We start from the raw sequence: 24512 nt of genomic DNA, 5'->3' as shown, positions 1-24512 counted from the left end.
GTGAACTGGGGGAGGGGGAAACACTGCCAGTGAACTGGGGAGAGGGGGAAACACTGCCAGTGAACTGGGGAGAGGGGGAAACACTGCCAGTGAACTGGGGAGAAGGGGAAACACTGCCAGTGAACTGGGGAGGGGAAATACTGCCAGTGAACTGGGGAGGGGGAAACACTGCCAGTGAACTGGGGGAGGGGGAAACACTGCCAGTGAACTGGGGAGAGGGGGAAACACTGCCAGTGAACTGGGGAGAGGGGGAAACACTGCCAGTGAACTGGGGAGGGGAAATACTGCCAGTGAACTGGGGAGGGGGAAACACTGCCAGTGAACTGGGGAGGGGGGAAACACTGCCAGTGAACTGGGGAGGGGGGAAACACTGCCAGTGAACTGGGGGAGGGAACACTGCCAGTGAACTGGGGGAGGGGGGGACACTGCCAGTGAACTGGGGGAGGGAACACTGTCAGTGAACTGGGGGAGGGGGGACACTGCCAGTGAACTGGGGGAGGGGACACTGCCAGCAAACTGGGGGAGGGAACATTGGCAGTGAACTGGGGGAGGGGGGACAGTGCCAGTGAACTGGGGGAGGAGGGGACAGTGCCAGTGAAATGGGGGAGGGGACACTGCCAGTGAACTGGGGGAGGGGACACTGGCAGTGAACTGGGGGCGGGGACATTGCAATGAACTGGGGGAGGGGGACAGTGCCAGTGTACTGGGGGAGGGGACACTGCCAGTGAACTGTGGGAGGGGGGACAGTGCCAGTGAACTGGGGGATGGGTGACACTGCCAGTGAACTGGGGGAGGGGACATTGCCTGTGAACTGGGGGAGGGGGGGACAGTGCCAGTGAAATGGGGGAGGGGACACTGCCAGTGAACTGGGGGAGGGGACACTGGCAGTGAACTGGGGGAGGGGACAGTGCCAGTGAACTGGGGGAGGGGGCAGTGCCAGTGAACTGGGGGAGGGGACACTGCCAGTGAACTGGGGGAGGTGGGCAGTGCCAGTGAACTGGGGGATGGGTGACACTGCCAGTGAACTGGGGGAGGGGACATTGCCTGTGAACTGGGGGAGGGGACACTGCCAGTAAACTGGGGGAGGGGACAGTGCCAGTGAACTGGGGGAGGGGACACTGCCAGTAAACTAGGGGAGGGGACACTGCCAGTGAACTGGGGTAAGGGGACAGTGCCAGTGAACTGGGGGAGGGGACATTGCCTGTGAACTGGGGGAGGGGGACACTGCCAGTAAACTGGGGGAGGGGACAGTGCCAGTGAACTGGGGGAGGGGACACTGCCATTGAACTGGGGGAGGGGACACTGCCAGTGAACTGGGGTAAGGGGACAGTGCCAATGAACTGGGGGAGGGGACATTGCCTGTGAACTGGGGGAGGGGGACACTGCCAGTAAACTGGGGGAGGGGACAGTGCCAGTGAACTGGGGGAGGGGACACTGCCATTGAATTGGGGGAGGGGACACTGCCAGTGAACTGGCGGAAGGGGGACACTGCCAGTGAACTGGGGGAGGGGACACTGCCAGTGAACTGGCGGAAGGGGGACACTGCCAGTGAACTGGGGGAGGGGGACAGTGCCGGTGAACTGGGGGAGGGGACAGTGCCAGTGAACTGGGGGAGGGGACACTGCTGGTGAACTGGGGGAGGGGACACTGCCAGTGAACTGGGGAGGGGACAGTGCCAGTGAACTGGGGGAGGTGACACTGCCAGTGAACTGGGGGAGGGGGACACTGCCAGTGAACTGGGGGAGGGGACACTGCCAGTGAACTGGGGGAGGGGGACAGTGCCGGTGAACTGGGGGAGGGGACACTGCCAGTGAACTGGGGGAGGGGGACAGTGCCGGTGAACTGGGGAGGGGACAGTGCCGGTGAACTGGGGAGGGGACAGTGCCAGTGAACTGGGGGAGGGGACACTGCCAGTGAACTGGGGGAGGGGACACTGCCAGTGAACTGGGGGAGGGGGACAGTGCTGGTGAACTGGGGAGGGGACAGTGCCGGTGAACTGGGGAGGGGGACAGTGCCGGTGAACTGGGGAGGGGACAGTGCCAGTGAACTGGGGGAAGGGACACTGCCAGTGAACTGGGGGAGGGGGACACTGCCAGTGAACTGGGGGAAGGGACACTGCCAGTGAACTGGGGAGGGGACAGTGCCTGTGAACTGGGGGAGGGGACAGTGCCAGTGAACTGGGGGAAGGGACACTGCCAGTGAACTGGGGAGGGGACAGTGCCTGTGAACTGGGGAGGGGACAGTGCCATTTGCCCTCCTATTTGCTTGCTGTTCCTGCACGCTGACTCTCTGTGTTTCCTGTACGAGGACACCTAAATCTCTCTGAACACCAACATTTAATAGTTTCTCACCATTTCAAAAAGATTCTGTTTTTCTATTCTTCCTACCAAAGTGAATAACCTCAGATTATACTCCATCTGCCGTCTTATTTAACCTGTGTATATCCCTTTGCAGCCTCTTTGTGCCCTGTTCATAGCTTACTGTCCCACCTAGCTTTGCATCGTCAGCAAACTTGGATACATTACACTCGGTCCCTTCATCTAGGTCATTAATATAGATTGTAAATAGCTGAGGCCCCGGCACTGATCCTTGTGGTGCCCCACTAGTTACAGCCTGCCAACTGGAAAATGACTCGTTTATCCCGACTCTCTATTTTCTGTCCGTTAACCAATCCTCTATCCATGCTAATATATTACCCCCAACCCCATGAGCCCTTATCTTGCATAGCAGCTTATCGAATGCCTTTTTTGAAATTCAAATACACGACATCCACTGGTTGCCCCTTATCTACAATGCAAGTTACATCCTCAAAAAACTCTAATAAATTTGTTAAAACACGATTTTCCCTTTCATAAAACCACGTTGACTCTGCCTCATCATATTATGATTTTCTACGTGCCCTGTTACCACTTCCTTAATAATGGATTCCAGCATCTGGCAGCACGGTGGCATAGTGGTTAGCACTGTTGCCTCACAGCGCCAGGGACCCGGGTTCAAATCCGGCCTCGGGCGACTGTCTGTGTGGAGTTTGCACATTCTCCCCGTGTTTGCGTGGGTTTCCTCCGGGTGCTCTGGTTTCCTCCCACAGTCCAAAGATGTGCGGGTTAGGTTGATTGGCTATGATAAATTGACCCTTAGTGTTAGGGGGATTAAATACGTGGGGATAGGGTGGGATATGTGTTGGTGTAGGGGTTACGGGGATTGGGTGGGATATGTGTTGGTGCAGGCGTTACGGGGATCGGGTGGGATATGTGTTGGTGCAGGCTCGATGGGCTGAAATGGCCTCTATCTGCACTGTGGGGTTTCTGTGATTCTGTGATCTCTCCCTCCTTTCTTGAATAGCAATGTGCAAACAATTTTATTACCAGAAATACCAACCCATCTCCACAATCTGCAGAATGAATGAACCAATTGCTGGCAGGGCTCCCAGATTCTCGGGTGTGTCCCTGGAGGTCCTTTTGGCAGGCGTCAGGGCCAGTTAAGTATGATTGTTAGGTTACATAGAAACATAGAAGATAGGAGCAGGAGTCGGCCATTCGGCCCTTCGAGCCTGCTCCGCCATTCAATGAGATCATGGCTGATCATCCAAATTCAGTACCCTGTCCCTGCCTTCTCCCCATATCCCTTGATCCCTTTAGCCTTAAGAAATATATCCAACTCTTTTTTGAATATATTTAATGAACTGGCCTCCACCGCCCTCTGTGGCAGAGAATTCCACAGGTTCACCACTCTCTGGGTGAAGAAATTCCTCCTCATTTCAGTCCTAAATGGCTTACCCCTTATCCTATGACCCCTGGTTCTGGACTCCCCGGCCATCATAAACATCCTTCCTGCATCTAGTCTGTCCAGGCCTGACAGAATTTTATAGGTTTCGATGCAATCCCCTCTCAATCTTCTAAACTCCAGTGAGTATAAGCCCAATCGACACAATCTCTCCTCGTACGTCATTCCTGCCATCCCAGGTATCAGCCTGGTGAATCTTCGCTGCACTCCTTCCACGGCAAGAACGTCCTTCCTCAGATAAGGCGACCAAAACTGCACACAATACTCAAGGTGCGGTCTCACCAAGGCCCTGTACAACTGTAACAAGACATCCTTGTTCCTGTACTCGAACCCTCTTGCTACGAAGGCCAACATACCATTTGCCTTCTTAACCGCCTGCTGCACCTGCATGCTTACCTTCAGCGACTGGTGCACAAGAACACCCAGGTCTCTTTGTACTTCCCCTTCTCCCAATCTATTGCCATTCAAATAATAATCTGCCTTCCTGTTTTTGCCACCAAAGTGGATAACCTCACATTTATCCACATTATAGTGCATTTGCCATGTTTCTGCCCAATCACCCAATCTGTCCAAATCGTACTGGAGTTTCACGACATCCTCCTCACAGCTTACCCTCCCACCCAGCTTTGTGTCGTCTGCAAATTTGGGCAGGAGGCCCTGATAGAGAGTGGAGCGAGCTGTTTGGAGAGAGATGGCAGAGGCAGTGACCATCCTAACATTGTCTTCTCTCCCGCCAAAGGCAAAGGTGGCCTGCAATCAGGGTCAATGGAATCCAAGTGGGGGAGGAGCAGCGTGCAGAACGCAGAGTGCATGGGAAGAGGTGTTGCCTGTCCTGGGTATTGGGACCTGTGGATGAGGGCAAGCTGGAGGTGAGGGGGGAAATGCTCAGCATACCTCAACTTTACACGGCTTCTCGAAGAACGAAAACACCCTCACACTCAGCAACTATCTCTCTACGGGGAACATGCCTGTGCTCCCAGGGACACAAGCTCTTCTGTGCTTCACGTCGTAGGAGGTGCCTTACAGGAGGAGACTAATTACGGTGATGGCCACTCTGGCCCCAGGATGACCACCCTGGCCCTTGCACTGGGAAGCTGCTGCCAGAATCAGAGCCTCATCTCACCAACAGGGTCACGGCGTCTCCCTGGCACAGGCGTCTGCACAGAGGCACCTGCTCACCAAGAACTATTCAGTCAGATGGGCTGTCACTGGGTGCAGCACTCAGCTCGAGCGGAAATGAGGGCCTTACGCGTGGGAGAGAGGGAGAGTGTCGTCCTCCATGGAGAGGGAGAAGTGGCTAAACCCCGATCACCAACCCGACATCCAATCACTGAACCCCGATCACCGACATCCAATCACTGACCCCCGATCGCGACCCCGACATCCAATCACTGACCCCCGATCACCGACATCCAATCACTGATCCCCAATCACTGACACCGACATCCAATCACTGACCCCAATCACCGACCCCGACATCCAATCACTGACCCCCAATCACTGACCCTGACATCCAATCACTGACCCCCAATCACTGACCCCGACATCCAATCATTGACCCCCAATCACTGACCCCGACATCCAATCACTGATCCCCAATCACCGACCCCGACATCCAATCACTGATCCCCAATCACCGACCCGACATCCAATCACTGACCCCGATCACCGACCCCGACATCCAATGACTGACCCCCAATCACTGACCCCAACATCCAATCACTGACCCCCAATCACTGACCCCGACATCCAATCATTGACCCCCAATCACTGACCCCGACATCCAATCACTGATCCCCAATCACCGACCCCGACATCCAATCACTGACCCAATCACCGACCCGACATCCAATCACTGACCCCGATCACCGACATCCAATCACTGACCCCCAATCACCACCCCGCCATCCAATCACTGACCCCGGTCATCGACCCCGCCATCCAGTCACTGGCCCCGATCACATCGGCCTCCTTTCTCTGGATACCCTGTCCCACACCCCCTCCCTCCACGCCCTCGTCATCAATTTCCGGAAGCAGTAAACCTTTCTTCATTTCATATGATGTGGATTGCAGCAATCTACAATGGTGCTGGAGAGTCGCTGTGTTGTAAAAATTCCACCAGGTTTATCCAACAAAGTATTTGCATCTCTATAGCATCTTTCACCACCTCAGGATGTCCTAAAGTGCTTTACAGCCAATGAAGTATTTTTGAAGTGTCGTCACTGTTGTAATATAGGAGACGTGACAGCCAATTTGCGCACAGCAAGCTCCCACAAACAGCAACGTGGTATGCCATGACACCGGGGAAAGGCCCTGATCACTATTCAACCATCCTGCTTCACGGCTTCGATTCATGAGGACAGGTGTGGTGGACTGATACATGATGAAAACATCATAGCGCTTCCTGGATATCTGGTATCGATGTCCAAGATAAGGTGATTGTCATCACACACTAGCTGCACATTAAGAGAATGAGACTTTCCTAAATAAAGTTGAGGGGTTTGTCATATGGGGCTTTGAGTGTCGGATCTGTTCCGCCAATTGCACCTGTGAGAACCCAGCTAATTCTGACCTTATGTTGGAGGGAAGGTCATTGATGAAGCAGCTGAAGATGGTTGGGCCTAGGACACTACCCTGAGGAACTCCTGTGGTGATGTCCTGGGGCTGAGATGATTGGCCTCCAACAACCACAACCATCTTCCTTTGTGCTAGGTATGACTCCAGCCAGTGGAGTTTTCCCCGATTCCCACTGACTTCAATTTTACTGGGGCTCCTTGATGCCAGACTCGGTCAAATGCTGCCTTGATGTCAAGGGCAGTCACTCTCACCTCACCTCTGGAATTCAGCTCCTTTGTCCAGCTTTGGACCAAGGCTGTAATGAGGTCAGGAGACGAGTGGTCTTGGCGGAACCCAAACTGAGCATCAGTGAGCAGGTTATTGGTGAGTAAGTGCTGCTTGATAGCACTGTCGACGACACCTTCCATCATTTTGCTGATGTTTTGATAGCTTCAATTTATTGTCAATCAGAATCCCCAGATCGCCTTCATCTTCCGTGCACATTATCTTCTTTCCATTGAAGTAATCGTCCCTGGATTTTTTTGTCCCCATCTGAAGCACTTTGCACTTCTCTACATTCAAATATATTCAAAACCTCCTGTAGCTTATCCTGTTCAGCTTTGGAGTCGACCACTTTCATCAGCTTTGTGGCGAATGCAAATTTAGCCACCGTGCTTGTGACTTCGAGTTCCAGATCATTTATAAATCTATTAAACAAAAGAGGTCCCAAAATAGATCCCTGTGGGGCACCGCTGGTAACTTTCACCCAGGGTGATGTCAATCTCTGTGCAACTACCCTCCGCGTTCTATCGGGCCACCAATTATGTTCCCTTTTAAAATAGTTTCAGAAATGGATAAGGATTTAAGCAGCAGAGGGGCTGATTTTTTTTAATGCATTCATGGGATGTGGGCGTCGCTGGCAAGGCCAGCATTTATTGCCCATCCCTAATTGCCCTCAAGAAGGTGGTGGTGAGCCGCTGCAGTCCATGTGGTGAAGGTACTCCTACAATGCCGTTAGGGAGGGAGTTCCAGGATTTTGACCCAGCGATGATGAGGGATCAGCCGATATATTTCCAAGTCAGGATGGTGTGTGACTTGGAGGGAACTTGGAGGTGGTGGTGTTCCCATGCGCCTGCTGCCCTTGTCCTTCTAGGTGGTAGAGGTCGCAGGTTTGGGAGGTGCTGTCGAAGAAGCCTTGGCGAGTTGCTGCAGTGCATCTTGTAGATGGTACACACTGCAGCCACGGTGCACCGGTGGTGGAGGGAGTGAATGTTTAAGGTGGTGGATGGGGTGCCAATCAAGCGGGCAGCTTTGTGCTGGATGGTGTCGAGCTTCTATAGGATACGGTAGCATAGTGGTAATGTTACTGGAGTAATAATTCAGAGGCCTGCACTAATGATCCGGAGATATGAGTTCAAATCCCACCAGATCTGGAATAAAATAGTTAGTATCAGTATTGACGACCATTGTCGTAAAGATCCATCTGGTTCACTAATGTCCTTTAAACAAAGAGAGGAGTCGGCTATTCGGCCCCTTGAGCCTGTTCCGCCATTTAATGAGATCATGGCTGATCATCCAAATTCAGTCCCTGCTTTCTCCCCATATCCCTTGATCCCTTTAGCCTTAAGAAATATATCCAACTCCCTCTTGAATATATTTAATGAATTGGCCTCAACTGCCTTCTGTGGTAGAGAATTCCACAAGTTCACCACTCTCTGGGTGAAGAAATTTCTCCTCATCTCTGTCCTAAATGGCTTACCCCTTATCCTTAGACTGTGACCCCTGGTTCTGGACTCCCCCGCCATCGGGAACATCCTTCCTGCGTCTAGTCCTGTTATAATTTTATACGTTTCTATGAGATCCCCTCTCATTCTTCTAAACTCTAGCGAATATAAGCCCAATCGGCCCAATCTCTCCTCATATGTCATTCCTGCCATCCCAGATATCAGTCTGGTGAATCTTCGCTGCACTCTCTCCATGGCAAGAACATCCTTCCTCAGATAAGGCGACCAAAACTGCACACAATATTCAAGGTGTGGTCTCAGCCAGACAACCTTGGTCCTGTACTCGAATCCTCTCACTATGAAGGCCAACATACCATTTGCCTTCCTAAGCGCCTGCTGCACCTGCACGCTTACCTTCAGCGACTGGTACACAAGGACACCCAGGTCTCGTTGCACTTCCCCTTTTCCCAATCTATTGCCATTCAGATAACAATCGGTCTTCCTGTTTTTGCCACCGAAGTGGATAACCCCGCATTTATCCACATTATACTGCATCTGCCATGATCTGCCCAATCACCCAACCTGTCCAAATCATACTGGAGTTTCTCTGCATCCTCCTCACAGCACACACGCCCACCCAGCTTTATGTAATCTGCAAACTTGGAGATATTACATCTAGTTCCCTCGTCTAGATCATTAATATATATTGTGAATAGCTGGGGTCCTAGCACCGATCCCTGCGGTACCCCACTAGTCACTGCCTGCCACTTGGAAAATGACCCGTTTATTCCAACTCTTTGCTTCATGTCTGCCAACCAGTTCTCTATCCAAGTCAGTACCTTACCCCCAATCCCATGTGCTTTAACTTTGCACGCTAATCTCTCATGCGGGACCTTATCGAAAGCCTTCTGAAAGTCCAAATACACCACATCCACTGGTTCTCCCATATCTATTCTACCAGTTACATCCTCAAAAAATTCCAGTAGGTTAGTCAAGCATGAGTTACCTTTTGTAAATCCATGATAACTTTGTCCGATCCTGTCACTGTTTTCCAAGTGCTCTGCTATTACATCTTTTATAATGGACTCTCCCCACTACCGATGTCAGGCTTACCGGTCTGTAATTCCCCATTTTCTCTCTACCACCTTTTTTAAATAGTGGGGTTACATTAGCTATCTTCCAATCCATGGGAACTGTTCCAGAGCCTATAGAATTTTGGAAGATGACCAGCAATGCATCTACTATTTCTAGGGCCACTTCCTTAAGCATCTCTAGGATGTAGATTATCAGGCCCTGGGGATTTATCGGCCTTCAATCCCGTCAATTTCCCCAACACCATTTCCCTACAAATACTGATTTCATTCAATTCCTCCCTCTCATTAGACCCTATGTTCCCCAACATCTCTGGGAGGTTATTTGTGTCCTCCTTTGTGAAGACAGAACCAAAGTATGTATCTAATTGGTCTGCCATTTCTTTGTTCCCCATTATAAATTCCCCTGATTCTGACTGCAAGGGACCTATGCTTGACTTCACCAATCTTTTTCTTTTCACATATCTATAGAAGCTTTTAGTCAGTTTTTATGTTTCCTGCAAGCTTACTCTCATCATCTATTTACCCCCTCTTAATTAATCCCTTTGTCCTCCTTTGCTGAATCCTAAACTGCTCCCAATCCTCAGGTTTGCTGCTTTTTCTGGCCAAATTATATGTCCTCTTCTTGGATCTTATGCTATCCCTAATTTCCCTCGTTAGCCACGGTTGAGTAACTTTTTTTGTTTTATTTTTATGCCAAACTGGGATGAACAAATTCTGTAGTTCATCCATGCGATCTTTAAATGTTTGCCATTGCCTATCCACCGTCAATCCTTTAAGTAACATTCCCCAATCCATCCTAGCCACCTCATGCCTCATACCATCGTAGTTTCCTTTATTTAAATTCAGGATCCTAGTCTCTGAGTCAACTACTTCACTCTCCATCTTAATGAAGAATTCTATCATATTATGATTGCTCCTCCCCAAGGAGCCTCGCACAAAAAGATTGCTAATTAATCCTTTCTCATTACATAATACCCAGTCTAAGATGGCCTTAGGGAAGGAAATCTGCCATCCTTATCCGGTCTGGCCTATATGTGACTCCAGACCACAATGTGGTTGACTCTTAACTGCCCTCTGTTGGGAGAGCTGACCCAAAGACTAGTCACAAAAATCACACTCACAAAATCTTACCTTTCAGCCAATGTCCCAGACTCTTCCATCACCATCCCACCGGCAGGGCAGACCCACCAGAGGTGGCGGCCCTGGGACTCCTCAACAGTGACTCCGGACCCCAAGGTTTCATGGCATCAGGTCAAATATGGGCAAAGGGGCGAGGGGCTGAGCTGGGGCAGGTGGAAGTTAGCAGTCCCAGTGCTGGAACCAATGTGGCCTTTGAAGGTCAGCTCCGGGTTGAGTAAATAACCCACTACCAGGAATAACTGGGGATCGCAAAGCACTCACCGGCCCAGATCACCTGCTCGTTTTAACCCCGTCATCATTTTATATAGCCTGCCCATTGCACTGAATTGAGGAATGCGAGTTCATTTCCTGGGATGGTGTGTAAGTGTTTGATGAAGGAACCTTTTACTCAGGCTGTGTCTCTGACTTACTGGGAGGCCCCATTCTGTGTTGACCTTCAGTTTCAACGAGTGTTCCAGCATCGGTAACGAGGGACACAAAAAACACAACAGAATGGCTTTTGCCCCAAGTTATGGCTTTTATTAAAAATAGATGAACAAACGTATTAAACAGGAGCTGAGCAGCCCCTGCTTTGCAGTGTCGATGTAACATGTAAAGTCGGGATGTGCAGTGACTTGAAAAAAACCTTTTGTTTCTGAAACGAGTCCAGAGGCTGCACCCTGAATGACCAGCGACTGAGTCATGCTCAGAACTCGGTCATTACAACCACATCTCAAAATGAATCATTTTTAAAATGAACAGCGTTTCGCAAAAGGAAATACTTCTGGGATGACTTATATTGTGTCCCATTCAAGAAGAAAAAGTCAAACCTTTCGAGGGCGACGAGCACTTTGAACTTTTAGTTTTGTGTGGAAAAAAAAGTGCCATCCTCATTGAAGCTGTGTCCAAGCTCTCGAATTGGCTTGTCGTATCTACAGTGCCAGCCCCTTAGAAGCAGCTGCCAGAACAGACACAAGGCTGTGTTCTGAAATCGGTGTTTGTTTCTCCTAAGGATAAGGAGAATCTGGGGCCAAAATGTGTGCTGCACATTCACAGCAGGGCCTTGGTGTGTCGGTGTTGCCACTGCTCAAAGATTGGCCCTCCGACGCTTCCCTCCGATTACCATCTTTCCGGTGGAAGGCCGAGCTAGGCTTGGCCTCGGCCACATGCCTTTGAAAACAGGAAGGGCCATGGGCTGCCTTTCCCCACTGCGAGGGCAGGGTGATTAACAAACAGCCCTGGCACCGACTCGCGCCCCCGCACTCACTGCCCCTGTGCACATTGTGCCTTCCGCAGTTTCTGCTTCTCTCTCCACCTCTTTAGTCGACTCGCTCTCTTTCCTTTATTCTTTTTCTTTGGTGCCACCCGATTGGCTGCACTGTGCTGGGCGGGTGGGGGACCGCTCCTCGGTTCCATGGTAACCGCCCTTCCTCGGGCAGGAATGCCTTGGTTTGCTTTGGCCACGCCCACCTGGAAATGTAAAACCAGACGAATTTTATCACAACCCAGGGCGCAGTTCTTGCAGAATATTGCGTTGTTTTAAACAATCGTAGACGGGCCTTCTCTCCCCTTTCAGTCAGTCTAACACGGAGAGCCATCAACTTTTATTCCAGGACATATTTAACTACTTCAGGCTCCTGGAGATCACAAAAATGGAACTTTGTGTGCGTCACGCATGAAAGTTCCAATACACAGCAACTGAAAGGCCCCACATTTGCAGTCTGCGTGTAGGCAGGCGTGCCATTTATGGCATGAGCAGTCAGGGTTACAGCAGGGGCGTCTGACTGCCACGTGTCACGCGTGACAGAATTGCTGGGAGACGGGGGGGGGGGGCCCATGCCCCTCCCTCCATGGGTCCTCTACACGTCCCTCCATGGCTCCTCACCCTGTCCCTCCACGGCCCCTCGCCCCTCCTCCCTCCCTCCCTCCACGGCCCCTCGCCCCTCCCTCCACGGCCCCTCGCCCTTCCCTCCACGGCCCCTCGCCCCTCCTCCCTCCCTCCACGGCCCCTCGTCCCTCCCTCCACGGCCCCTCACCCCTCCTCCCTCCCTCCACGGCCCCTCGCCCTTCCCTCCACGGCCCCTCGCCCCTCCTCCCTCCCTCCACGGCCCCTCGTCCCTCCCTCCACGGCCCCTCGCCCCTCCTCCCTCCCTCCCTCCACGGCCCCTCGCCCCTCCCTCCACGGCCCCTCACCCCGTCCCTCCACGGCCCCTCGCCCCTCCTCCCTCCACGGCTCCTCACCCTGTCCCTCCACGGCCCCTCGCCCCTCCCTCCCTCCCTCCACGGCCCCTCGCCCCTCCCTCCACGGCTCCTCACCCCGTCCCTCGCCCCTCCTCCCTCCCTCCACGGCCCCTCGCCCATCCTCCCTCCCTCCACGGCCCCTCGCCCCTCCCTCCACGGCTCCTCACCCATCCTCCCTCCCTCCACGGCCCCTCGCCCCTCCCTCCACGGCCCCTCGCCCCTCCTCCCTCCCTCCCTCCACGGCTCCTCACCCTGTCCCTCCACGGCCCCTCGCCCCTCCTCCCTCCCTCCCTCCACGGCCCCTCGCCCCTCCTCCCTCCCTCCCTCCACGTCCCCTCGTCCCTCCCTCCACGGCCCCTCGCCCCTCCTCCCTCCCTCCACGGCCCCTCGCCCCTCCTCCCTCCCTCCACGGCTCCTCACCCTGTCCCTCCACGGCCCCTCGCCCCTCCTCCCTCCCTCCACGGCCCCTCGCCCCTCCCTCCACGGCCCCTCGCCCCTCCCTCCACGGCCCCTCGCCCCTCCCTCCACGGCCCCTCGCCCCTCCCTCCACGGCCCCTCGCCCCTCCCTCCACGGCCCCTCGCCCCTCCCTCCACGGCCCCTCACCCCGTCCCTCCACGGCTCCTCACCCCGTCCCCTCGTCCCTCCCTCCACGGCTCCTCACCCCGTCCCCTCCTCCCTCCCTCCATGGCTCCTCACCCACTCCCTCCACGGCCCCTCGCCCCTCCTCCCTCCCTCCCTCCACGGCCCCTCGCCCCTCCCTCCACGGCCCCTCGCCCCTCCCTCCACGGCCCCTCGCCCCTCCCTCCACGGCCCCTCGCCCCTCCCTCCACGGCCCCTCGCCCCTCCCTCCACGGCCCCTCGCCCCTCCCTCCACGGCCCCTCGCCCCTCCCTCCACGGCCCCTCACCCCGTCCCTCCACGGCTCCTCACCCCGTCCCCTCCTCCCTCCCTCCATGGCTCCTCACCCACTCCCTCCATGGCCCCTCGCCCCTCCCTCCACGGCTCCTCACCCCGTCCCCTCGCCACTCCCTCCATGGCTCCTCACCCACTCCCTCCATGGCCCCTCGCCCCTCCCTCCATGGCTCCTCACCCCGTCCCCTCGTCCCTCCCTCCATGGCTCCTCACCCACTCCCTCCACGGCTCCTCACCCCGTCCCCTCGCCCCTCCCTCCATGGCTCCTCACCCACTCCCTCCACAGCAATTTTCCGGCAATCAATCAGCCGTTCTCCCAGTACAGAGAGCGCGTGCAGCATCAGAGTTTACCGTTCCGTTGCCTGATTATTAACAACTTGCCTTTATAAAGCGCCTTAAACGCAGTAAAACGTCCCACGGCGCTTCACAGGAGCGTTACTCAGACAGAATTGACACCGAGCCACATAAGGAGATATTAGGGACAGGTGACGTAAAGCTTGGTCAAAGAGGTGGCGAGGCGGCGAGGTTTAGGGAGGGGATTCCCGAGCTTAGGGCCTCGACAGCTGAAGACACGGCCACCAATGGTGGAGCGATGGAAATCGGGGATGTGCAAGAGGCCAGAGTTGGAGGAGCACAGAGATCTCGGCGGTTACAGAGATAGGGAGGGGGCGAGGCCATGGAGGGATTTGAACACGAGCCTGATCGTTTTAAAAACGGAGGCGCTGAGGACTTGGTTTTTAACAGTTGACCCAAACGCCACCCGATTTCACACCTCCAGCAGCACAACACAGGCCAGCGCAGTCTCAGAATGCACAACTCTCTGCTACAGCACGGGGCTGAAACAGAGCCCAGACATTCTTTTAAAGGGGGATTGGGGAGTAGCTTGAAACAGGAATATTAAAGGATGTGGGGGCGGGGGGGGAAGCATTTACAATGGCAAACGTTAACACAAAAGCATGACCAGAGATCGGGCTGAAAGGAGGTGCACAAGCTGCCCAGTTTCCAGCACATACCGCTTGCAGTAATATGTGGGCGTTTGTTCCAATTATTAATGGGGTTCAGTGACTGCAAAATGATGTAGAGAGAGCTTTAAACGCACTGTAGATACTTAGAACATCTGCTTTAATGGAACAACCGACTCCTGCATTGAATTTGTACGCAAGGCATTGGGACTGGTGGAAGAGTGGATTCAGACTGGGTAGGTGGTTAATGTGGACAATCCTGGAGCAGACTGGATGGATTGAATGGCCTGTTTCTGTACTGGAACAGTCTATGATTCAATGCGTGCTGAGTAGGAGGGAGTAAGCACAATTCCACACGTTATTAGTACAGGGCTCGCACTGCCACTGGGATTGATTAGGCAGTTTGCAGGCACCAAAACAACAAAGGGACTAATTAATCCCAAAGGCTTTGAAAGTAAAGTGAAGTCACTGCCGACTAGTTAAGAGTTAAAACCTTTTTGGTTCTCTTCATAGTTTCCACTCTGACTCACAAAACCAATACATCTTCAGTATGAGCGAGTTTGACAATGCAACAGTTGCATTAATGTTTTACTACAACACAAAGCTGTTGTAGTAACCGTCTTAAAACGGAAATCCAAAATCAAAGCAGAGAATAATGGAAATGCACAGAAGGCCAGAGAGATCTGAAAGGGACAAAGCAGGCTACGAGCTATCTACCCCCAAACCACACTCCCCCTCCTGCCTCAGACCAACCTCAGCACCTCTCCCGCCCCCAGCAAAGGATTCTCCCCTCACATCTCGTCCGTCACCAACACTCCCTCCTTTAATCACCAGCCCTGCTGACAACCCAATCATACTTGGACCCCGACGGCTACACATCTCCTGTCCTCTCAGTACGTCCGCCATCAGTAAACTATCAGCCACCCAGAAGACGCCAGCCTCACTGAGGGTCACATCCTCATCACCCCATCGTCACAGAATCAAACTCCAAGATTCTGGTCATTGCCTTCGAAACCCTCCATAGCTCCTCACCTTGTCCCTCCATGGCCCCTCACCCCGTCCCTCCATAGCTCCTCACCCCCTCCCTCCATGGCCCCTCACCCCGTCCCTCCATGGCTCCTCGCCCCCCTCCCTCCATGGCCCCTCACCCCGTCCCTCCATGGCTCCTCGCCCCTCCCTCCACAGCCCCTCGCCCCTCCCTCCATGGCTCCTCACCCCCTCCCTCTATGGCCCCTCACCCTGTCCCTCCATGGCTCCTCACCCCTCCCTCCATGGCTCCTCACCCCCTCCCTCTATGGCCCCTCACCCCCTCCCTCTATGGCCCCTCACCCTGTCCCTCCATGGCTCCTCACCCCCTCCCTCTATGGCCCCTCACCCTGTCCCTCCATGGCTCCTCACCCCCTCCCTCCATGGCTCCTCACCCCCTCCCTCTATGGGCCCCTCACCCCCTCCCTCTATGGCCCCTCACCCTGTCCCTCCATGGCTCCTCACCCCCTCCCTCCATGGCTCCTCACCCTGTCCTCCATGGCTCCTCACCCCCCTCCCTCCATGGCTCCCTCGCCCCTCCCTCCATGGCTCCTCACCCCCTCCTCCATGGCTCCTCACCCCCTCCCTCCATGGGCTCCTCATCCCTCCCTCCCATGGGCTCCTCACCCTGTCCCTCCACAGCCCCTCGCCCCTCCCTCCATGGCTCCTCACCCCCTCCCTCCATGGCTCCTCACCCCTCCCTCCATGCTCCTCACCCCCTCCCTCCATGGCTCCTCACCCCCTCCCTCCATGGCTCCTCACCCTGTCCCTCCACAGCCCCTCGCCCCTCCCTCCCATGGCTCCTCACCCCCCTCCCTCCATGGCTCCTCACCCCCTCCCTCCATGGCTCCTCATCCCCTCCCTCTATGGCCCTCACCCTGTCCCTCCATGGCTCCTCACCCCCCTCCCTCCATGGCTCCTCACCCTGTCCCTCCACAGCCCCTCGCCCCTCCCTCCATGGCCTCCTCACCCCCTCCCTCCATGGCTCCTCACCCCCTCCCTCCATGGCTCCTCACCCCTCCCTCCATGGCTCCTCGCCCCTCCCTCATGGCTCCTCACCCCCTCCCTCCATGGCTCCTCACCCCCTCCCTCCATGGCCCTCACCCCCTCCCTCCATGGCTCCTCACCCTGTCCCTCCATGGCTCCTCACCCCCTCCCTCCATGGCTCCTCACCCCTCCCTCCATGGCTCCTCACCCTGTCCCTCCATGGCCCCTCACCCCCTCCCTCCCATGGCTCCTCACCCCTCCCTCCATGGCTCCTCACCCCTCCCTCCATGGCTCCTCACCCCCTCCCTCCATGGCTCCTCACCCTGTCCCTCCATGGCTCCTCACCCCCTCCCTCCATGGCTCCTCACCCCCTCCCTCCATGGCTCCTCACCCTGTCCCTCCATGGCTCCTCACCCCCTCCCTCCATGGCCCCTCACCCCCTCCCTCCATGGCTCCTCACCCTGTCCCTCCATGGCTCCTCACCCCCTCCCTCCATGGCTCCTCACCCCTCCCTCCATGGCTCCTCACCCTGTCCCTCCATGGCCCCTCACCCCCTCCCTCCATGGCTCCTCACCCTGTCCCTCCATGGCCCCTCACACCTCCCTCCATGGCCCCTCACCCCCTCCCTCCATGGCTCCTCACCCCCTCCCTCCATGGCTCCTCACCCTGTCCCTCCATGGCCCCTCACCCCCTCCCTCCATGGCTCCTCACCCTGTCCCTCCATGGCCCCTCACCCCCTCCCTCCATGGCTCCTCACCCTGTCCCTCCATGGCCCCTCACCCCCTCCCTCCATGGCTCCTCACCCCTCCCTCCATGGCTCCTCACCCTGTCCCTCCATGGCTCCTCACCCCCTTCCCTCCATGGCTCCTCACCCTGTCCCTCCATGGCTCCTCACCCCCTCCCTCCATGGCTCCTCACCCCCTCCCTCCATGGCTCCTCACCCCTCCCTCCATGGCTCCTCACCCTGTCCCTCCATGGCCCCTCGCCCCCTCCCTCCATGGCTCCTCGCCCTCTCCCTCCATGGCTCCTCGCCCCTCCCTCCATGGCCCCTCACCCCCTCCCTCATGGCTTCTCACCCCCTCCCTCCACGGCTCCTCACCCCCTCCCTCCACGGCTCCTCACCCTGTCCCTCCACGCCCTCACCCCTCCCTCCATGGCTCCTCGCCCCTCCCTCCATGGCTCCTCGCCCCTCCCTCCATGGCTCCTCGCCCTCCCTCCATGGCCCCTCACCCCCCTCCCTCCATGGCTCCTCACCCCCTCCCTCCATGGCTCCTCACCCTGTCCCCTCCATGGCTCCTCACCCCCTCCCTCCATGGCTCCTCACCCTGTCCCTCCATGGCTCCTCACCCCCCTCCCTCCATGGCTCCTCACCCTGTCCCTCCACAGCCCCTCGCCCCTCCCTCCATGGCCCCTCACCCCCTCCCTCCATGGCTCCTCACCCCCTCCCTCCATGGCTCCTCGCCCCTCCCTCCATGGCCCCTCACCCCCCTCCCTCCGATGGCTCCTCACCCCCTCCCTCCATGGCTCCTCACCCCTCCCTCCATGGCTCCTCACCCCCTCCCTCCATGGCTCCTCACCCCTCACCTCCATGGCTCCTCACCCCCTCCCTCCATGGCTCCTCACCCCCCTCCCTCCATGGCTCCTCACCCCCTCCCTCCATGGCTCCTCACCCCCTCCCTCCATGGCTCCTCACCCCGTCCCTCCATGGCTCCTCGCCCCTCCCTCCATGGCTCCTCGCCCCTCCCTCCATGGTTCCTCACCCCCTCCCTCCATGGCTCCTCGCCCCTCCCCTCCATGGCTCCTCACCCCCTCCCTCCATGGCTCCTCACCCCCCTCCCTCCATGGCTCCTCGCCCCTCCCTCCATGGCCCCTCACCCCCTCCCTCCATGGCTCCTCACCCCCTCCCTCCATGGCTCCTCACCCCCTCCCTCCATGGCTCCTCACCCCCTCCCTCCATGGCTCCTCACCCCCTCCCTCCATGGCTCCTCACCCCCTCCCTCCATGGCTCCTCACCCCGTCCCTCCATGGCTCCTCGCCCCTCCCTCCATGGCTCCTCACCCCCTCCCTCCATGGCTCCTCGCCCCTCCCTCCATGGCTCCTCACCCCCTCCCTCCATGGCTCCTCGCCCCTCCCTCCATGGCTCCTCACCCCCTCCCTCCATGGCTCCTCACCCCCTCCCTCCATGGCTGCTCGCCCCTCCCTCCATGGCCCCTCACCCCCCTCCCCTCCATGGCCCCTCACCCCCCTCCCTCCATGGCTCCTCACCCCCTCCTCCATGGCTCCTCACCCTCCCTCCATGGCTCCTCACCCCTCCTCCATGGCTCCTCACCCCCTCCTCCATGGCTCCTCACCCCCTCCCTCCATGGCTCCTCACCCCCTCCCTCCATGGCTCCTCACCCCTCCCTCCATGGCTCCTCACCCCCTCCCTCCATGGCTCCTCGCCCCGTCCCTCCATGGCTCCTCGCCCCTCCCTCCATGGCTCCTCACCCCCTCCCTCCATGGCTCCTCACCCCCTCCCTCCATGGCTCCTCGCCCCTCCCTCCATGGCCCCTCACCCCCTCCCTCCATGGCCCCTCACCCCCTCCCTCCAGGGCTCCTCACCCCCTCCCTCCATGGCTCCTCACCCCCTCCCTCCATGGCTCCTCACCCCCTCCCTCCATGGCTCCTCACCCCCTCCCTCCATGGCTCCTCACCCCCTCCCTCCATGGCTCCTCACCCCCTCCCTCCATGGCTCCTCACCCCCTCCCTCCATGGCTCCTCACCCCGTCCCTCCATGGCTCCTCGCCCCTCCCTCCATGGCTCCTCACCCCTCCCTCCATGGCTCCTCGCCCCTCCCTCCATGGCTCCTCACCCCCTCCCCTCCATGGCTCCTCACCCCCTCCCTCCATGGCTCCTCGCCCCTCCCTCCATGGCTCCTCACCCTGTCCCTCCATGGCCCCTCACCCCCTCCCTCCATGGCTCCTCACCCCCTCCCTCCATGGCTCCTCACCCCCTCCCTCCATGGCTCCTCACCCCCTCCCGCATGGCTCCTCACCCCCTCCTCCATGGCTCCTCACCCCCTCCCTCCATGGCTCCTCACCCCCTCCCTCCATGGCTCCTCACCCCCCCTCCCTCCATGGCTCCTCACCCCCTCCCTCCATGGCTCCTCGCCCCTCCCTCCATGGCCCCTCACCCCCTCCCTCCATGGCTCCTCACCCCCTCCCTCCATGGCTCCTCACCCCCTCCCTCCATGGCTCCCTCACCCCCCTCCCGCCATGGCTCCTCACCCCCTCCCTCCATGGCTCCTCACCCTGTCCCTCCACAGCCCCTCGCCCCTCCCGCCATGGCTCCTCACCCCTCCCTCCATGGCTCCTCACCCTGTCCCTCCACAGCCCCTCGCCCCTCCCTCCATGGCTCCTCGCCCCTCCCTCCATGGCTCCCTCGCCCCTCCCTCCATGGGCTGCTGACACACCTTCCACGGCCTCGCCCCTCCGAACACCCATGATCTCCCCAGCCCCAAGTCCCGGCACGTCCATCACTGACCTACTTCTGGTTGCCTGGTACCTCTGCTATTGACAGCTTCACACAGACACCCCAAACTCCCTCCTCAGCTGCTCCACCTGAACACCTGTTTGCCTGCTTTAAAAACCTCCTCGAGACCCTCTCTGTTCCACCGCAGTTTTTAAATCCTTTGTTCCTCTGCCACTCGCGTGTCCACTGCCCTTCAAATAGCTCGGACACTTCACTCTATTGAGCATTATGGGATGGTTACCCAACAAAGGGGTCGGTAACAAAGTGGCGGCAACAAGTTGCCAGGACGGATCAGGGAGACAATGCACAAGTTCGGAGCTGGTCTGCACTGAGTGAACTGATGCTGGCAGGGGCAGTGAATCAGACAGGACTCAGCCAGAGCCCTCACTGCTGATCAGTGTCAGTGACCCTGCTGGAAGAGGGCATCTGTGAAGAGAGGATCAGGCTTGGCCGGGACGCCCTCCATACTCGAATATCCGGCCAGCACTCTTCATCTAGGCTTCAACTGGACCGTCCGGAGGTATAACAGGGGGGGGGTGTACAGGTGGGGGGGGGGGGGGTCTATCAGTGGGGGGGTCTATCAGTGGGGGGGGGTCTGTCAGTGGGGGGTCCTATCAGTTGGGGGGGGGGGGTCTATCAGTGGGGGGGGGTCTATCAGTGGGGGGGGGTGTACAGTGGGGGGGGGTCTATCAGTGGGGGGGGTCTATCAGTGGGGGGGGATCTGTCAGTGGGGGGTCTATCAGTGGGGGGGGTCTATCAGTGGGGGTCTGGACTCGCCGACCATCGGGAACATCCTTCCTGCATCTAGTCTGTCTAGTCTGTTAGAATTTTATGTTTCAATGAGATCCCTCTCATCTTTTAAACTCCAGCGAGTATAAGCCCAATGGACCCAATCTCTCCTCATATGTCACTCCTGCCATCCCAGGTATCAGCCTGGTGAATCTTCGCTGCACTCCCTCCATGGCAAGAACATCCTTCCTCAGATAAGGTGACCAAAAACTGCACACAATACTCAGGTGTGGTCTCACCAAGGCCCTGTACAACTGCAGCAAGTCATCCTTGCTCCTGTACTTGAATCCTCTCGCTACGAAGGCCAACATACCATTTGCCTTCTTAACCGCCTGCTGCACCTGCATGCTTACCTTCAGCGACTGGTGCACAAGGACACTCAGGTCTCGTTGCACTTCCCCTTCTCCCAATCTATTGCCATTCAGATAATAATCTGCCTTCCTGTTTGTGACACCAAAGTGGATAACCTCACATTTATCCACGTTATATTGCATCTGCCATGCTTCTGCCCAATCACCGAACCTGTCCAAATCATCCTGGAGTTTCTCTGCATCCTCCTCACAGCACACACGCCCACCCAGCTTTGTGTCGTCTGCAAATTTGGAGATATTACATCTAGTTCCCTTGCCTAGATCAACGTATTGGTATTTTGAAAGTCGATTATTCCAGACTTTCCCAGTTTCATGATTTAGTCCCATTGCAAGGTTTTTGATGCTTAAATCAGTAAATACTAAGTTGTAGCAGTGCTAAATTGCAGAAGCACAAATCTCAGTGTCTGTGCAGAGAGCAACGTTCCCTCTAAGCTGCGTGCGTGCTCAGCCACACAGTAATCTGCACGGTGCCTGCGCAGGCCAGTCACAAGCTTTTCCACTTGAAATACCGCACATGCACAGAAATTAAAACAAACTGCGCATTAAAATAAACAGGCCGCGCACAACAAAGGCAATTTAGAAGGACAATTGGCGGGTAGTATCTATGTCCATCTCCCTGGAGAATAGGAATATATCACATTTCATTTCAGCCGGCTTAAAACATAAGAAATAGGAGCTGGAGTCGGCCATTCAGCCTTTCGAGCCTGTTCCGCCCATTCAATGAGATCATGCTGATCTTCTGCCTCAACTCCATTCACCGGCCCTATCGCCATATCCCTTGATGCCCTTACTAGTCAGAAATCTATCGACTTCTGCTTTGAATACACCCAATGACTGAGCCTCCACAGCCCTCTGGGGTAGAGAATTCCAAAGATCACCACCCTCTGTGTGAAGAAATGTCTTCTCATCTCAGACCTGAATGGCCTACCCTTTATCCTGAGGCTGTGGCCCCTGGTTCTAGACTCCCCAGCCAAGGGAAACATTCTCCCAGCATCCACCCTATCAAGCCCTGTAATAATTTTCTACGCTTCAATGAGATCCCCTCTCATTTTTCTGAATTCAAGAGAATACAGGCCTAGTTTACTCAATCTCTTCTCATACGACAGTCCCCGCCATCCCAGGAATCAATCTCGTGAACCTTTGTTGCACTCCCTCTATGGCAAGTATATCCTTCCTTAGGTAAGGAGACCAAAATTGTACACAGTACTCCAGGTGTGTCTCACCAAGGCCCTATATTATTGGAGTAAGACTTCTTTACTCCTGTACTCAAATCCTCTTGTAATGAAGGCCAGCATACCATTTGCCTTCCTAATGGCTTGCTGCACCTGCACATTCACTTTCAGTGGCTCATGTACAAGGACACCCAGGTCCCTTTGAGCATCTGCATTCCCCCAATCTCTCACCATTTAGGAATACTCTGCCTTTCTGCTTTTTCTACCAAAGTGGATAACTTCACATTTATCCACATTATATTCCATCTGCCATGTTCTCGCCCACTCACTGAGCCTGTCGCCTGTCGAGATCCCCTTGAAGCCTCTTCACATCCTCTTCACAACTGACACTGCCACCTAGCTTTGTACCATCAGCAATTTGGAAATGTTACATTTAGTCCCCTCATCCAAATCATTGATATAGATTGTGAATAGCTGGGGCCCAAGCACCGATCCTTGCAGTAGGTAACCCACTAGTCACAGCCTGCCATCCTGAAAAAAGACCCGTTTATCCCTACTCTTTGTTTTCTGTCTGTTAACCAATTCTCAATCCATGCTAGTATATCACCCCCAATTCCATGTGCCCTAATTTTGTTCACCAACCTCTTGTGTGGGACCTTATCGAAGGCCTTCTGAAAATCCCAAATACACCACATCTACCAGTTCCCCTTTGTCTACTCCACTAACTACATCCTCAAAGAACTCCAATAGGTTTGTCAAACAGGATTTCCCTTTCATAAATCCATGTTGACTCTGCCCAATCTTACTATTAGTTTCTAAGTGCCCAGTTATTGCATCCTTTATAATAGATTCCAGCATTCTCCCAACTACTGATGTGAGGCTAACAGGTCTGTAGTTCCCTGTTTTCTCTCTCCCTCCTTTCTTAAATAGCGGGGTTACATTTGCTATCCTCCAATCTGCAGGAACTGTTCCAGAATCTATAGAATTTTGGAAGATGACAACCAATGCGTCCACTATCCCAATGGCCACCTCTTTCAAAACCCTAGGATGTAGGTCACCCGGTCCTTGGGATTTATCGACTTTTAGTCCCATTAATTTGCTAGTACTGTTTTTTTTACTAATAATAATCTCTAAATTCCTCATTCTCGCCACACCCTTGGTTTTCTTGTATTTCTGGGAGGTTTTTTGTGTCTTCCTCCGTGAAGACAGAAACAAAGTATTTATTTAATTTCTCTGCCATTTCCTCATTCCCCATTATAAATTCTCTCATCTCTGACTGTAAAGGACCTACATTTACCTTCGCCAGTCTTTCCTTTTCACATACCTATAGAAGCTTTTACAATCCGTTTTTATATTTTTCGCTAGGTTGTGCTCATATTCCATTTTCCCTTTATCAATTTCTTGGTCCCCTTTGCTGATTTCTAAAAAGATCCCAATCCTCAGGCTGACCGCTTTTTCTGGCAACTTTATAAGCTTCCTCCTTTGACTTAATGCTAGCTTTAATTTCTTTTGTTAGCCATGGTTGGATCACTTTTCCTTTTGGGTTTTTATGCCCTAGAGGAATATATGTTTAATGCAAATTATGCATTATTTCCTTGAATGTTAGCCATTGTATGTCCACCTTCATACCTTTTAGTGTAGTCTCCCAATCTACCATGGCCAACTTGTCCCTCATACCCTTGTAGTTTCCTCTGTTTAGATTGAAGACCTTAGTTTCAGATTGGACTGCATCACTCTCAAACTTAATGTAAAATTCAATCATATTATGGTCACTTGTCCCTAAAGACCCCTTTACCACAAGATTATTGATTAGCCCTTTCTCATTACACAGTACCAGATCCAGAATAGCCTGTTCCCTGGTTGGTTCCTCCATATACTGATCCAGGGAACCATCTCGCATGCATTCCAAGAATTCGTCCTCCACACCATTAGTGGTAATTGGATTTGCCCAGTCAATATGTAGATTAAAGTCCCCCATGATTACCGTATTGCCCTTGTTACATGCACTTCTAATTTCTTGATTGATACTGTGCCCTGCATTACCACTACTGTTTGGTGGCCTATACACAACTCCCACCAATGTTTTCCACCCTTTGCTGTTTCTTAGCTCCACCCAAACTGATTCCAGTTCTACATCACGATCTGCCGAGCCAAGATCTTTTATCTCTACCGTACCAATCTCATCCCTTATTAACAGCGCTATGCCACCTCCTTTTCCTTTTTGTCTGTCCTTCCTAAATGTTGAGTACCCTGGAACATTCAGTTC

The 24512-nt window shown here is 55.2% G+C and overlaps 1 protein-coding gene across 2 annotated transcripts in view; it reads right to left on the bottom strand.

Annotated features, from left to right (window-relative positions):
• Positions 1–10790: 10790 nt before the first annotated feature.
• Positions 10791–24512, bottom strand: part of ice2 (interactor of little elongator complex ELL subunit 2) — a 143589-nt gene continuing 129867 nt past the window's right edge. For both annotated transcript variants that reach the window (XM_085972086.1, XM_085972085.1), the window contains exon 15: positions 10791–11746. In XM_085972086.1, coding sequence (XP_085828212.1) covers positions 11540–11746 — 207 coding nt within the window. In that variant the 3' untranslated portion in view covers positions 10791–11539. The remainder of the gene's footprint in view (positions 11747–24512) is intronic.

This window comes from Somniosus microcephalus, chromosome 32 (assembly GCF_052327205.1).
Source record: "Somniosus microcephalus isolate GS21.2 chromosome 32, FLI_Smic_1.0, whole genome shotgun sequence".
Classification (NCBI taxonomy): Eukaryota; Metazoa; Chordata; class Chondrichthyes; order Squaliformes; family Somniosidae; genus Somniosus; species Somniosus microcephalus.
The sequence above is the reverse complement of the archived record's forward strand: the minus strand, read 5'-3'. Positions and strand labels throughout refer to the sequence as shown.